We start from the raw sequence: 13,728 nt of genomic DNA, 5'->3' as shown, positions 1-13,728 counted from the left end.
GGGGGGGGGGGGGGGGGGGGGGGGGGACTCCGCTGCTGATCTGCCTGCTCTGGACTCGGCATTGGCCGCTGCATGACCGCATGTTTCCTGCTCCGACCAAAAGGACGAGCACAGAGTGCAGCTGCTCTCTCCGGGAGGGGGGGGGGCATTAATAACCTGATACTGATGGCTGCTGCTGAACACGATCCTGGACATTTGGATGTCTTACACGCCCGTCTGTGGTTGCTGTTGTCCTCTTCTCAGCCATCTGTTGACAAACAATAACAGAGATTGTTCGGGCTCGAATTGACAGATCGATTGATCGATTGATTGCAAGTTACATGTAGACATGAAAGGACACTGTGTGCTCTTTTAGTAAAAATTAAAATAGCAAAACTTGAGTAAAAGTAGAAATATTAGCATCAAAATATACAAAAGGACTCATTTTGCAAAATGGCTATTTTCAGATTAATAGGCTTATGATGGAGCTGGTAAAGGTGTTTTAATCACTTTTTAAAAACTCAGTGCTTTATAAATAAAATTCATTATTATTATTATTACTTTGTATACTGCCAGATATCACGCTCAAAATTACTTTTCTATTTTATTTATTTATATATTAATCATTATATTACATTTTTTTATATTACATTTTTTAAACTATGTTTATTCACTTTACTATTATTGCTATTGTGTTTCAATTTTGCACCGGTGTCAGTATTATTTATTTTACACTTAATAAGTGTTATTCATATATATTTATATATATGTAGACATTAAAGGACAAAGAAGTACTCAGATCTTTTAGTTAAAAAAAACCTGCTTTGTACCAGATATCATGCTCAATATTTTTCTATTTTTGTTGTACACGTCTATTTTTTTGTTGTTTAATATTCAATCTTTGTTGTTGTATTTTTTAAAAACTTTATTTATTTATGTTGCTATTTTGTTCCCGTTTGCACTGGTTTCAGTATTATTTATTTTACACTCAATAAGTATTAGTTTATTTATTAGTTTATTGTTCATGAATGTATTATATTTGCTATTCTTTGTGGACATAACCTCGAATAAAAACGCCGTTTATTGTGACGCCATGTGACCAAACGGGCAGAATGAGGTTCCTCGTGCACTGACATTCAGCCGATTCTTTTTTCTTTTTTTTTTAAGTGCGCAAGTGCGAGTCGGCCTCACCGTCGACGGCCCTGAATAAACCTTTTATTTTTTGAGTGTCAATAAAATATATATTTTTTTTTAAATGGCCACTTAGATAAACACGCGCACTGATTCGAGGTTGAGTTCATCTCGGGTGGGATTTCTAAAGAGGAGTAAAATTGTCAAACTACCGCGCAGCAGCGAGACCTATTTTGAGAGGCGGAGCTCGCGTCTCCCTCCGTTCGGCGAGGCGCGTTCTAAATGAAAGGAGCGCGTGAGCGGCGGTTGCTGTGACTTCCTCGCTCGCGCATCGGCAGCTACATTGTGTGGAACGCAGCACGTTGTTTGGCTCTTCCGCGCGCGCGCTGGTGAACTTTACGCCGAATACTAAAAAAATTCTCCTGCTTCGCGGATCTTTTCCCCCGGACGTCTTTTGTAAGTCGGAAATTCAAAAAACATGTCGGCCTCGGCGGCAAAAGTGAGTAAAAAGGAGCTGAACTCGAACCATGACGGCGCGGACGAAACCTCCGGTAAGAAACGGGGAATGGCGGCCTCCCCTGTTCACCGCCATTTTCACTTTCTTCTTCTTTACACATCACCCGCACTGCCCCGCGCTGTAATACCGCTTATACGTGACTGTTTGTGCCCCGCCGCTCTTTGCACCCGGGCCCTTCTTTGTGCTCGAGCCCCAACGGGTCGTCGCTCGAGCCGCAACGGTTTGTGTCGTCTCTCGCGCGCGTGTTCACGTTTCCACAACGGCAGCTAGCTAGCTAGCTAGCTTAACCCCCAAAGCTAACGCGTTTGTTAGCATGCCCGCTGTTGTTCAGAGGCCATGTTAGCTTAGCATCATCAAGCGTGGTCACTTTGGTAGCCCGTGTGCAATTGCTGGAGGATCGTTTGCTCCTTGTTTCGTTGTAAAAGTACATGTAACCAACAAATGTATACATATATAGGTGTTTTTGTGTCTTTTAACCGTCTACTCCGTGCTTTAGCAGCTAGCCGAGCTAATGTTGTTGTTGTAGTGACGTTATTCTCCGTTACTGCTCAAAACTCATTTAAATCCACTAACTCTTCAATCGGAACAACGAGGCAGTTATTATATTTACACAGCCGGAAGTGGGACTCCGCCACACGACCACGGTTTGACAGTTTTAAATGGGGCGGAGGGGGGTGGGCTACTCTCACGCTACTCTGTCCCACATTTGAACCACGCGGCCTCGGCGGCAGCAGCCGGCAGGAAGCGGAGCGCCTGAGCCGCGAGAGCTGCAGCCAATGGCCGCTCCTGTTGCCTTAACTCTCCGGGGGGTCCCCGGGTTTTAATCAGGCCCCCCATAACCCGGCACTTTGGGGGGGAATCCCTCGTGGTGTTAAGAGGTTGCAATATAATTTAGGGTCCAAGTAACTGCGGAAATTCACTATTTTTTAAAGACGTGCCCTTTTGCATTCTTGCACGAGTTAATGCACACTTTTTTTATTGATAATGTAGCTGAGGGTTAATGGTACTAAATTAACATAACATGACCACTTTATTTCTTTTACACACACTCATGAACATTTCTCTTTCCGTTTTATCCGTCACAATAAAAGCACTGGAACACTGCTTCCTAAAGAGAGTAACTCAATATAATAGCTTAAATCTATTTTTCTATTTGTTAAGTACCAAATCCTGACCTGAAGTTGTGAATATTTTGTAACGCATCTGTATTATTGTGTTTCCCCCTACAGAGAAAGAGCAGCAAGAAGCTATTGAACACATCGATGAAGTTCAAAATGAAATTGACAGGTAAAGATTGTATTAGATTTTGTGGATGTAGTGCTGATTTTCTGTCTGTCAGAAAACTCTAAAAGAGATGGTTAATCGGATGTTTAAATCTGTGTTTGCCATGAAAATTCTCACTGAATCCCACTGTTCTAACACTGTGCCTGACTCTTTGTTTAGGTTGAATGAGCAAGCCAGTGAGGAGATCCTGAAAGTAGAACAGAAATACAACAAACTCCGTCAGCCATTCTTTCAGAAGAGGTCAGAACTGATCGCCAAAATCCCCAACTTCTGGGTCACCACGTTTGTCAACCATCCACAAGGTGAGCAATTCCACACACGCCTTTTATTGCCATAATCAAAAGTTTGAGTAATTTGGACAGTGGCTAAAGTCTGATCTGTATAATATTCCCCTTCACAGTATCTGCCCTACTGGGAGAGGAAGATGAAGAAGCACTTCATTACCTGAGCCGAGTGGAGGTGACCGAGTTTGAAGACATCAAGTCGGGCTACAGAATAGATTTTGTAAGTATTGTAAAGATGCGCACATATACACAACATGGAGGTGCAGGGTGCTTCTTCTGTTCTTACTCTTCTGTCTTTTTCTTTCTCCTAGTATTTCGATGAAAATCCTTACTTTGAAAACAAACTACTTTCCAAAGAGTTCCATTTGAACGAGAGCGGAGACCCGTCTTCAAAGTCGACAGAAATCAAATGGAAGTCAGGAAAGGTACGTGTAGCTTTCAGTTTGTTTTGCCGTCAGTTAAACTTGAATCTCCTCTTTTTACCCGTCACCTGATTATTGATGGTGATTTGAAAGTTCCCAACAATTGACGATTGTATTGTTCTGTGTTTTATTTTGTTTTTGTAGGATCTGACCAAGCGCTCCAGCCAGACACAGAACAAAGCAGGAAGGAAGAGGCAACACGAAGAGCCAGAGAGCTTCTTCACCTGGTTCACCGATCATGCCGACGCCGGCGCTGACGAGCTCGGAGAGGTCATCAAGGACGACATCTGGCCCAACCCCCTGCAGTACTACCTGGTACGTTTACCACTATGTTAATGTATCCTCGGCTGCCGCTTTTCCACAACACGCAAACATCTTCTAGCTGTATGCGTTTTCTTTTTCAGATAAAATGTATTCCACACTTTACGTGCAGAAAGAGACTAAAAAGCAATTTCTCAATCTCAATCTCCTTTAGGTTCCTGATATGGACGACGAAGAGGGTGAAGGTGAGGATGATGACGAGGACGAGGAGGGTCTGGAAGACATAGACGAGGAGGGAGATGAAGATGGAGAGGATGACGAAGAGGACGATGGAGAAGATGGCGAGGTAATGTGATGGTAGAGTTGTACGGATGTCTGTAAGAGAAGCTCGTCTTCAGCAGTCACTGACGTTCTGATGTCTTGTTCTTTCAGGATGACGAGGGAGAAGACGACTAAAATAATATCATCTGCTCAGACCCTAAACCTTCTATTCCCTGTTTGGTTTTTCCACTCATGTTTGGGAGCAAAGGTTTTAAATTGTTGTTTTGTTTTTTTACTTTTTTTTTTTATTTTATATATATAAATCTGTGTGCTTCATTTTTCATTCTGAAGCCTCTTCACCTTGTTGGTGCCATGTTATGTTCTTTAGTCTCATCCAAGGCCAATGGCACTTTGCCCTGAATTGTGAGTACCATCCCCAAGTCATCTCAATAATGATAATTAAAAAATAGAATCTGCACGGCATTCTGAGTAGAATTTGAAGAAGATTTACTCAGAATTGCTCCTGTTAAAGTTTGGTCGAATGACTTGAAGCCATGGTGTAGTGACCCAGCGCTAGCTAACCTCAATTTCTTTATCTCCCATTTAATCTTTTTCAGTTGGGATGTTGATCCCTTGAAAGAAACTGTTATATTTGTTCCCCTATGTGGTTAACGAGTACCAGCTCATTCCTTTTTGACTTGTAATGTTTAGGGGGAGGGGGGGTGGGGTTAAGCTGGAGAGGGGCAAGAGTATGTTGGTTATTGAGGAGAGTGGTTATTTTGACCATTTCTATGGGACTTTTTTTTTTTTCATTGTATTGTTTTACAGATATCCATGCGATTTGAAATGACATTTTTAATAAAGAACAAAAATGGAAAAAAACAAGCTTGTAAATTTTGGCCCCTACTGCTTCATGGGTAAAATAAAAATAAGACCCCCTTGTCTCATAGAAGTTGCGTTTAATCACGTTTTCATTTTCCACTGGGTGGGGGTCGCGTGGGGATGGGTGGGAAAGGAAACTGTTTTAAATTTGAGGTGTAAAACTTGCTTTGTTACAATAATAAAACTTGCTGTGTTTACACGTGTGGGAGTCTTCGGAGTGGGTCCATAGAAATATATATATATATATTTTTTTTTTAAATTAGATTTAGGTATTGGAAGTGGAAAGGTGATTTATGTTTCTAAACGGGGCACCACATAAAACACAAATTCAAGAGTGGGACGTGAGTAAATATGTTTTAAATACCTTGGTGTGCATAACTTCCACCCAAAGACTGCCATTTTGGCATGTTCATTATTTTACTTGACCTGAAGTTGAACTGCGTTGTCAACAGTTTACTGCAAATGCAAAATGAGAGATCACTTGCATATGCATAATTAAAAAATATATAATATTTGAATTACCTTCCAGTAAGTTATTTTCTCCCTAATTGAGACGCTTGTCTTATCTCAGTCTATTTAAGTTGCACTTGTGTACATAACTTAATTTTTACTTCGATTGAATTCCATTTACTTCGATTAATAAAATAAAATCCTTATTGTGGCAGAAATGAGTCGCTACGAATATAGCTCATGTTAAAAGTGAGTACATGTTTTTGCATAATTTAGTGATTTAAATTATCCTCCATGCTAGACTAGTCTTTATTATTGTATAAAACAGTCTACCATCGTTTATTAATGGTTAAATTGGCACATTCTTTGCAAAATGGAGCATTTTTTTTTGCACCATTCAGGGAACTAGAAGTGAGTGCCACAAACCGGAAGTGAGGTTATCTCGATCATTTCCGACTCTAGAAATAAATTAAAACGGCGCACATTTTATTTTAAAAGTCACATAACAGCCTAATATTTATTTACTCTAATATTAAATACAATTTCAGTTGTACGTTAGCTGCTTTTATACTGTTCTAAAAATATGTAATTGGCGTCCACCATTATAGGTTTTATTGTGGTTTATTTATTTTTAGTACGAAAGAGAGAGTAAAACAAAAACATTTTATAGTTGATTTAGTTATTAAATAAGTTGTTTTGTAATGGAATAATAATATGTGCGTTTTAACGGTTGGTTTAAACATCGCCTGTTACGTTCAATGGTTACCACGGGCAACGCTGGTCGTCAACTGTCTTTTCCGCCAATCACAGAGCGAGATATTGCAAACGAGCCAATCAGAGGCGTCGATTCGAACAACGGTCCGCTGCGCAGAGATTTATCCCGGAAGCGTGGAGCATACTAGTAGCGCTGGGACAGTGAACCACTTTTGAGCTTTTTAAGTATTGGTTTGTTTGTTGTAACTTCTCGGAAGAATGAAAACACGGGATCCACCTCCGCCCGTTCACGTGCACGTACCGGAGACGACCCCTGTGCACGTGCACATGAGGAGGAGTCCCAGCAGGACCCCGCAGGTTACTGAAACTAGTTTATTAAACCCGAAATACTGTTAGCTTTACTTTATTTTTAATGTGTGAAAATCACAGTAGCGGAAGAAGTACAGAGATCTGTAAGCAATACCTTAATGTACAAATATTCTACTACAAGTAAAATGTAGTTAAAGTCAACAAATTGTATGTATGTAATGTATGTTATATTATTGATGAAAAAGTGTCACTGTTGCAGCTGATAAAAATGTACATAATTTTATTACTTTACATATTCTGCCGAGTAGATTATGCCCCCCCAGAGATCAATACAGTTTTATCTTAATATATAATTACATTAATTTGTTTATTATTATTATTACGAATCTGAAAAGTAGCCAACGTTATTCACAGTAGTGGTATAAAAAATACATTATTTCTCTCGCAGAAAATAGAAATACTATATATAAAAAACAAATATTAGTAAATTTACATCAATGGAAATCACCTTCCGGATTTGTTAGATTCTTGTTAGATAAAGTAAGTTTTAATTTCACCCCTTTTAACATACTTAAAAGAGTTAACAATTAAACAGAGTAAATGATCGCTTTATTATACAGTTTTATGTGTTTTTGATTGCAGAATAGGACAAAAGATGCCCAGCTGAGGGCAGATGGAGGGAGGCCAAAGGTGCGGACGCCGTGGATTCCTCCTGGAAGACTCTCCTGCAGAAGAGACGTGGACTCGTACAAGTGTCAGGTCTCTCACCGGTGTCCAAGTCTCAAATAATAATCAATACGCTGGAAAATGAACACACTTGGAGAGAATTTGTACTGAAATATAACAGACAAAAGTATACGAGATAGCATGGTTGGTTGCACGCAGCGTTCAAAGTTCACAAAGAACTTTAAGTACTTCAGAGCTTGAATATGTTTTTCTGTTTGTGTCTCGCGATCAGAGAAGCAGAGCGGAGCGGGGAGTCGGACGTCAACGTGATGACGAGGAGGAGGAGGAGCGTGAGGAAGAGTCCACAAACCTCAGCGTCCTCCTCAGAGAGCAAGAGAGCCGGCGCCATCTGCAGAAGTCAGAGTCTCTCATATTCAAAGGAAACACACACGTTTCAGAGTGTTGAAAACTCAACTTTATCTGGGAAGCTTTTAGTAGACATGTTTGTTGTTGTAATTAAAAACAAAGGTTTCTCTGCTGTATTTTCTTATTATATCAAATCGTATCTTATTTGCTTCCAGGTCGGATTCTCGGGGTCAACCCAGAGACACAGACGTGCTTCTGAGGGCGCTCGTGGAAACCGAAATTGACGGCGTAGCGGTAGCCAATCAGCTGTCGGGCCTGAAGGACACCATCGACAGCCTTGCTAAGGTAGATCTGGAGGTGGGATGAACGGAGGACATGATCATGTTTTTTATTAATCTTCGTTTTGTTTTTCAGGACAAGCGCCTGTCAAAGCTGCACGCGGCGTCTCTGGGGCGGCAGCAGGAGTCGCTGCTGGAGAAGATCGAGATGTTTGACGTCACGAACCGGAGCCTTCGAGAGCTCCTCAGAGAGTGGAGCGAACACGAGGTACAGAGGAGGAACCAATCGGGGGAAGAAGCAAACGTCGATCACCCTCGCCCGACTGCACGCTGTGTTTTGTGTCCTCAGAGGGAATCTCTGGTGTGGTGGGAGCAGAAAGACGCCCTAAAGGAGAGATTGACCGACAGGGAAGCGGAGAACATAGTGAGTAACTGACCGCCAGGTCACATGACATGTCATCGCCAGCCACCGCGACCTCTGAGGAGACGCTTCTGGTTCTTTCTGCTCCTCTCCCAGCGACTCTCGGCTAAACTCGCCAGCATGGAGAACGAGGCCTCGATGCTCGCCGCGCGTCTGGACTTTGAAAAGGTTTGAAACGTCCCGTCAGACGAGTGCTGCTGATGCCGCACGTTGACACGCGGGGTTGATATCTGTCACAGTGGGGCCGCTTTACTGCAGACACCAAGAAGAATCAATATGAGTTTAAAGCGAGCGCTGTATTCATAATATTTCCTCCACCTTGCTCTCTGCCGGGGGCCCGAAGACGTCCTCTGTCCTCTTCAACGCCACCAGACTCCACCGACTCAAACCCTCCTTTTCAAGGTTCAGGTGTTCATATAAAACCTCTTTTTCGCGGCAGGACACGGTGAAGACGACGGAGGAGCTTTCCAGAGTCCTGCGGTCGACCCGCGGACACCTGGAATCTGAGCTGAGCAGAACCGAAGAGGAAAAGGTCCACCTGGCCGCTCAGATTCAGGTCTGTGAACGTAGAAAATACGACGACCGTTTCATACTTTCACATTAAAAAAACACTTGAAAAGAGGCTCTGAAACGGATCAGAAGCAGGTTTACACAAATAAAAGAGAAAAGTAAGTAATGCAACAGTCAAGACACTTACATATAATAGTAAAGATTAACAAGATATTATGAGAAGATACGTGCATTATTTAGTTTAATGAGAGTTCTGCTCAGTTTTGTGCAAAGAGAAAGAAAGAACAGAAAGTCCTGCTGCATTATTAAATGAACTATTCTTCACTCATAATCCTGGAAGTAGCATATGAAGCAATATATTGGCAAAGTGACGGTTATTATTGTAATCCTCTCCGCAGCAGGATTGCACCAGTAATAATGTAATAAAAGGCTCAGATATTGTGTTACCTGGTCTTTCAGGAAGTCGCCCGAAATAAAAGAGTTTATTATCTTTTTAAAGTTTTACCGAACAGTAAAATTCCCGCGTCGAACATATTTATTTCTTACAGTAATTAATTTTTAATCAGGAAAATGTACTAAAAGTAGAAAATTAACTGAATGAAATGAATAATTATTCAATATTTAAATGTGCAGCTGATCTCACATTAGTTCGGCTGAAAGTAGAATCTTTCTTTAGAAATGTAGAGTAGAAGTACAACAAAAAACATCCTCGAGTAAAGTACAAGTAGTGTGTGTGTGTGTCTGTCTGTCTGTGTCTGTGTGTGTGTGTCTGTGTGTCTGTGTGTGTGTGTGTGTGTGTCTGTGTGTGTGTGTGTCTGTGTGTCTGTGTGTGTGTGTGTGTGTGTGTCTGTGTGTCTGTGTGTGTGTGTGTGTGTGTGTGTGTGTGTCTGTGTGTCTGTGTGTGTGTGTGTGTGTCTGTGTGTGTGTGTGTCTGTGTGTGTGTGTGTGTGTGTGTGTGTGTGTCTGTGTGTCTGTGTGTCTGTGTGTCTGTGTGTGTGTGTGTGTGTCTGTGTCTGTGTGTGTGTGTGTCTGTGTGTCTGTGTGTCTGTGTGTGTGTGTGTGTGTGTGTGTGTGTGTGTGTGTGTGTGTGTGGAGCAGAGGATGCAGCAGAGCCACCAGCAGCAGCAGGTGCAGCTGCTCACTCTGCAGGAGGAGCTGCAGGCCGTGAGGCTGCGGGGGGAGGAGGAGGAGGAGGAGGAGGGCCGGCACCACCAGGAGGCGCTGACCCAGCAGGCCGAGCGAGCCACAGAGTCCGCCAGGCAGCTCGCGGCAAAACTGCAGGAGAAGGTCCGGTATTTAGAAGTAGCCCAGGGTTCCACCATGTCTGAAGGTGTGCCGGGTTCTCAAGGTCCTGGTTGTCTTCTGTGTTCAAGGAGTCCCAGTTGGCCCAGACCCGGTCCACATCCAGCGACTGGTGCCTCCGCCACTCCCAGGAGGCCGCGGCCAGAGGCCAGCTGGAGGAGCACAGCGCCGCCCTCAAGCTGTGAGTGCACCTAAAACATCCCCGTGTTCACATTGTACTTATTTCTGGAGGCATTTTTTATTCATAACGCTTTATGTTCTAGTAGAGAGGAAATGCATGTATTAATAATGACCGTAAATGCTGCAACTTGCTAAGTCCTTTCAGAATAAAAGGCTTAAAGAGTTGTGTGAGTGTCATAAGTCCAGAGGAGTGGCACGAAGATACATTTTTATGAATTAGGAAAAACGTATAGTTGTGTGAAATTGTGCTGACGGCATAACTGGAGCTTTCAATGTCGCCTCTCGCGTCGCAGTCAGGTGACCGAGCTGACCGCTCAGCTTCATTCGGCGGAGGGGAGGAGTCGGGCGGAGAGGGAGGAGCTCCGGGATCACCTCCGTCACCTCGGTGCTGAAAACGCCTCCACGAAGCTGGACAACCAAAGACTCAGGGTACCTTCTTTTAACAAAGATCATTCAAAATAGATTTCGCAAATCCGTGTCAAATTCCACGACTGACGCGAATTCGTGAAATATATTTTTTTCAAATTCCATGACTTTTTTCAGGTTTTCCAGGTTTTCCATGACATGGAAAACCTGGAAAAGTCATGGAATTTGACCACGAATTCGTGAAATTGATTTTTTTGTAAATGTTATGGTAATTTGCTTCACAAATACCTGTATAATAAAGTATGCGTGGTTCAGTTGAGATCGACTGAGAACAATCTATATTGTTTGAATAATACTTGGTTTGTTGGATTTTATTAAAAAAATTTAAAACAAAAGTATGTTTTCTTCTTCTGATGTTTTATCTGGTTTGATCTCCAAAGGAAACGTGTCTCATTCCTCTAAAAACCTTCCTCATCTCCAGGCTCAGTGGACGTCCTCCGAGGAGAAGCTCCTCCAGCTGCAGTCTGAAGCCCGGCGGCTGAAATCGTCGATTAAAAAACACGAAAGCCAGGCGGAGAAATACAAGAAGAAGGTAGTCGCTCTCTCAGGAAGAGACGGTTCTCCGTCCACTTCCTGTCCGGGGTCTCGTATCTCCAGATGTGAACGTCTGTGATGGACTGAAGGACGAGGGGTCTAATCTCAGAGCGTCTGCTGTGTCTCCTCCTCAAGCTCCAGCAGGTCCGCCTGGAGTCGGAGGAGCACCGCCTGAAGCTGGAGGAGGCGCGGGAGGAGGCGCGGGAGGCGAAGGCCAGCCTGCAGGTGGAGGCGGAGCAGGTGAGGAGGGAGCTGCTGGGCCGGCTGCGGGAGCTGGAGGCGCTGCCCGACCGGCTGAGGAGGGCGGAGCAGCAGCTCCGAGGCGCCCGGCAGGAGGCCGACGCCCACGAGAGGAGGAACGTGGAGCGCAACGCGGCCCTCGCCGAGGTCCGGCACAAGGTACTCAAACCACCGGTCTGGACTCTGGGATCATTATAGAGCCAGAAGGTCTAGACCTCGAAGCCTCACGGATGAGGATTCATGGTGAATGTGTTCACAGGTGGAACAGCAAGGCTCTCAGCTGGAGACGTTCCAGCAGAGGAACCTGCTGCTGCAGGAGGAGAACAACGTTCTCAAGGAAAAAATACACAACTTGGAGAGGTACAGACACTGAGAGACACCGAGCACAGAAGGCCAGACCACCACCTCCTCTAGGAGCACACAGACTACAGTTGTTTAGTCTCTTTGTAGTTGTTTTGAGTCTCTTTGTAGTTGTTTTGAGTCTCTTTGTAGTCATCTTTAGCCTCTTTGTAGTTGTTTTGAGTCCCTTTGTAGTCATCTTTAGCCTCTTTGTAGTTGTTTTGAGTCCCTTTGTGGTCATTTAGCTACGTGTCCGTTTCAGGGCGCTGGAGGACACGAGGCTGGAAAACGAAGGCCTGTCTCAGGCTCTCCTGTCCAAAGAGGCCACGATGCTCAGCCTCCAGCAGCAGCTGGAGGAGAAGACGCGCGAGTGCAGCGTCGCGTCCAGACAGCTGCAACAAACTCTGGACGACGCACAGAGACAGGTCCGGTCACATGACGCTTTACACACGTCTGGACTCTTTTCTGACGTTTTAGTGAGTTTTGTGAGAGTTTTGCAGAAGTAAACATGTGGATACTGAAGCTGGCGTTGGATGAGATGATGTGAACATAAGAGCAGCCAGGCAGGACTGTTCGCTCTCTTTTGCTCTTCAAATGACTTTTTATCGCAACTTTCATCCATAAACTGCAGATCATAAGAGTCTACTGGTCTAAAAGTAGAATACTTGTATTTATAAGCTATATATCTCCATAAACTTAAATCTAATATTGAATTAGCCTACTGTGTGACGTTGTTCTACTGAGGGTATCAGGAGAACGCGTGTTTTGTTACTTCACACGTGGCGAGGAAGACGTGAACCCCACAGGGTACGAAGTAACAGGGTTTCCCTCCTGCAGGTGGACGGCAGCATGCACAGGGTTTTGGCCAAAGAGAGAGCGTCTCAGTCGAAAGCCTCGGACCTGCAGAGCCAGCTGAGCCGAGCCCAGACGGAGCAGAGTCGGCTCCGGCGGAGCAAGGAGGAGGTGCGTCGTCGTGATGTTTTTATTTATTCACGTCAGGGACGTGCAAACGGTTTGGTTCTCATCCGTCGTTTGTCTTCCCCTTCAGATGGAGCGTCGCTTCCAGAGTCAGCTGCAGAACATGAAGGACAGGCTGGAGCAGTCGGACTCCACGAACCGCAGCCTGCAGAACTACGTTCACTTTCTCAAAACCTCGTACGGAAACGTGTTTGGTGACTCGCTGCTCGCCAGCTGAGCAGCTACATGACATCTATTCAGACTTTTATACCATGTGACATCAATAAAAACGTCACATTAGAGTTGCCTGACATTTATTTAAATGCTCTTGTATAAATAATTACCTGCATAACTCTTGATTCAGATGGCATTTTCTTCAAATCTTCCATCTTTCATGTCAATTCAAAACGTTCTTTTTTTACCTTTTGACAAATGTATAATTGTGGTTCTGATAAAAAAACACACAAAATAAACGCTCTAGTTTTAGTTCCCGTGAATAATATTGAAAAGCAGTCTCACATCTGATTTCTGTTTGAATTAGAAATACTACCTCAATAAAAATATGACTTATGCCAATTAACCCCATGAAGAACTTTGATAATTATTCTGAAACATATAAAAACACAATAAATACATTTTGGATATTTTATAAATCACTGGAGTTTGTTCTTTAACCCTAACCCTAATAAAATCGTGTTACATTTAAATGTCAACATTTATAATGGGGTTGTCAGGGGAAGTGACCCTGTAACACTGAACCATTGACCAGGTAAAATATACATGTAAAACTATGTGTATATATATATATATTTACATAAAATACATAATGGAGGATGTTTTTAACACAGTATGTGTTTTATTTAGTGTGACAAATGAGTATTTCTGTAAGTTACAGCATGACTGTAATACTGCGGTGTTCTCGGTTGAGCCACCGCGTCATAAATACTCTCATTAATTAAATAAATATTGTTCTATTACAGTACAAACATATTTTTAGGTTGAATGGCCACGAAAA

General features: G+C 43.3%; 2 protein-coding genes across 2 annotated transcripts; both read left to right on the top strand.

Moving 5' to 3' along the window:
• The first annotated feature begins 1,304 nt into the window (after window positions 1–1,304).
• LOC117736625 (protein SET) lies at window positions 1,305–5,088 on the top strand. The gene is made up of 8 exons (XM_034542078.1): window positions 1,305–1,661; window positions 2,857–2,914; window positions 3,071–3,213; window positions 3,312–3,415; window positions 3,507–3,620; window positions 3,762–3,932; window positions 4,093–4,224; window positions 4,311–5,088. The coding sequence occupies exons 1-8, from the start codon at window positions 1,589–1,591 to the stop codon at window positions 4,332–4,334; spliced, it is 819 nt and encodes a 272-aa protein (XP_034397969.1). The 5' UTR covers window positions 1,305–1,588; the 3' UTR covers window positions 4,335–5,088.
• A 1,260-nt stretch (window positions 5,089–6,348) lies between these two features.
• LOC117736322 (outer dense fiber protein 2-like) lies at window positions 6,349–13,289 on the top strand. Its single transcript, XM_034541575.1, has 17 exons — window positions 6,349–6,542; window positions 7,137–7,253; window positions 7,453–7,577; window positions 7,742–7,871; window positions 7,941–8,072; window positions 8,154–8,228; window positions 8,322–8,393; window positions 8,665–8,781; window positions 9,834–10,022; window positions 10,109–10,218; window positions 10,511–10,646; window positions 11,065–11,175; window positions 11,313–11,576; window positions 11,677–11,777; window positions 12,019–12,181; window positions 12,594–12,719; window positions 12,805–13,289. Exons 1-17 carry the CDS (start codon window positions 6,444–6,446, stop codon window positions 12,949–12,951), a joined length of 2,214 nt encoding a protein of 737 aa, XP_034397466.1. The 5' UTR covers window positions 6,349–6,443; the 3' UTR covers window positions 12,952–13,289.
• The last annotated feature ends 439 nt before the right edge of the window (window positions 13,290–13,728 follow it).

Source organism: Cyclopterus lumpus, chromosome 9 (genome assembly GCF_009769545.1).
Source record: "Cyclopterus lumpus isolate fCycLum1 chromosome 9, fCycLum1.pri, whole genome shotgun sequence".
NCBI classification, from domain to species: Eukaryota; Metazoa; Chordata; class Actinopteri; order Perciformes; family Cyclopteridae; genus Cyclopterus; species Cyclopterus lumpus.
The sequence above is the reverse complement of the archived record's forward strand: the minus strand, read 5'-3'. Positions and strand labels throughout refer to the sequence as shown.

What these genes read in the sequence shown, in the direction of transcription:
- LOC117736625 (XM_034542078.1), top strand. Translation starts at nt 1,589, where the DNA reads ATGTCGGCCTCGGCGGCAAAAGTGAGTAAAAAGGAGCTGAACTCGAAC. An exon ending in CGGCGCGGACGAAACCTCCG is followed by an intron (nt 1,662 to 2,856) that starts GTAAGAAACGGG and finishes TTCCCCCTACAG; the next exon opens with AGAAAGAGCAGCAAGAAGCT. An exon ending in GTTCAAAATGAAATTGACAG is followed by an intron (nt 2,915 to 3,070) that starts GTAAAGATTGTA and finishes CTCTTTGTTTAG; the next exon opens with GTTGAATGAGCAAGCCAGTG.
- LOC117736322 (XM_034541575.1), top strand. Translation starts at nt 6,444, where the DNA reads ATGAAAACACGGGATCCACCTCCGCCCGTTCACGTGCACGTACCGGAG. An exon ending in GTCCCAGCAGGACCCCGCAG is followed by an intron (nt 6,543 to 7,136) that starts GTTACTGAAACT and finishes TTTTGATTGCAG; the next exon opens with AATAGGACAAAAGATGCCCA. An exon ending in ACAGGGAAGCGGAGAACATA is followed by an intron (nt 8,229 to 8,321) that starts GTGAGTAACTGA and finishes CTCCTCTCCCAG; the next exon opens with CGACTCTCGGCTAAACTCGC.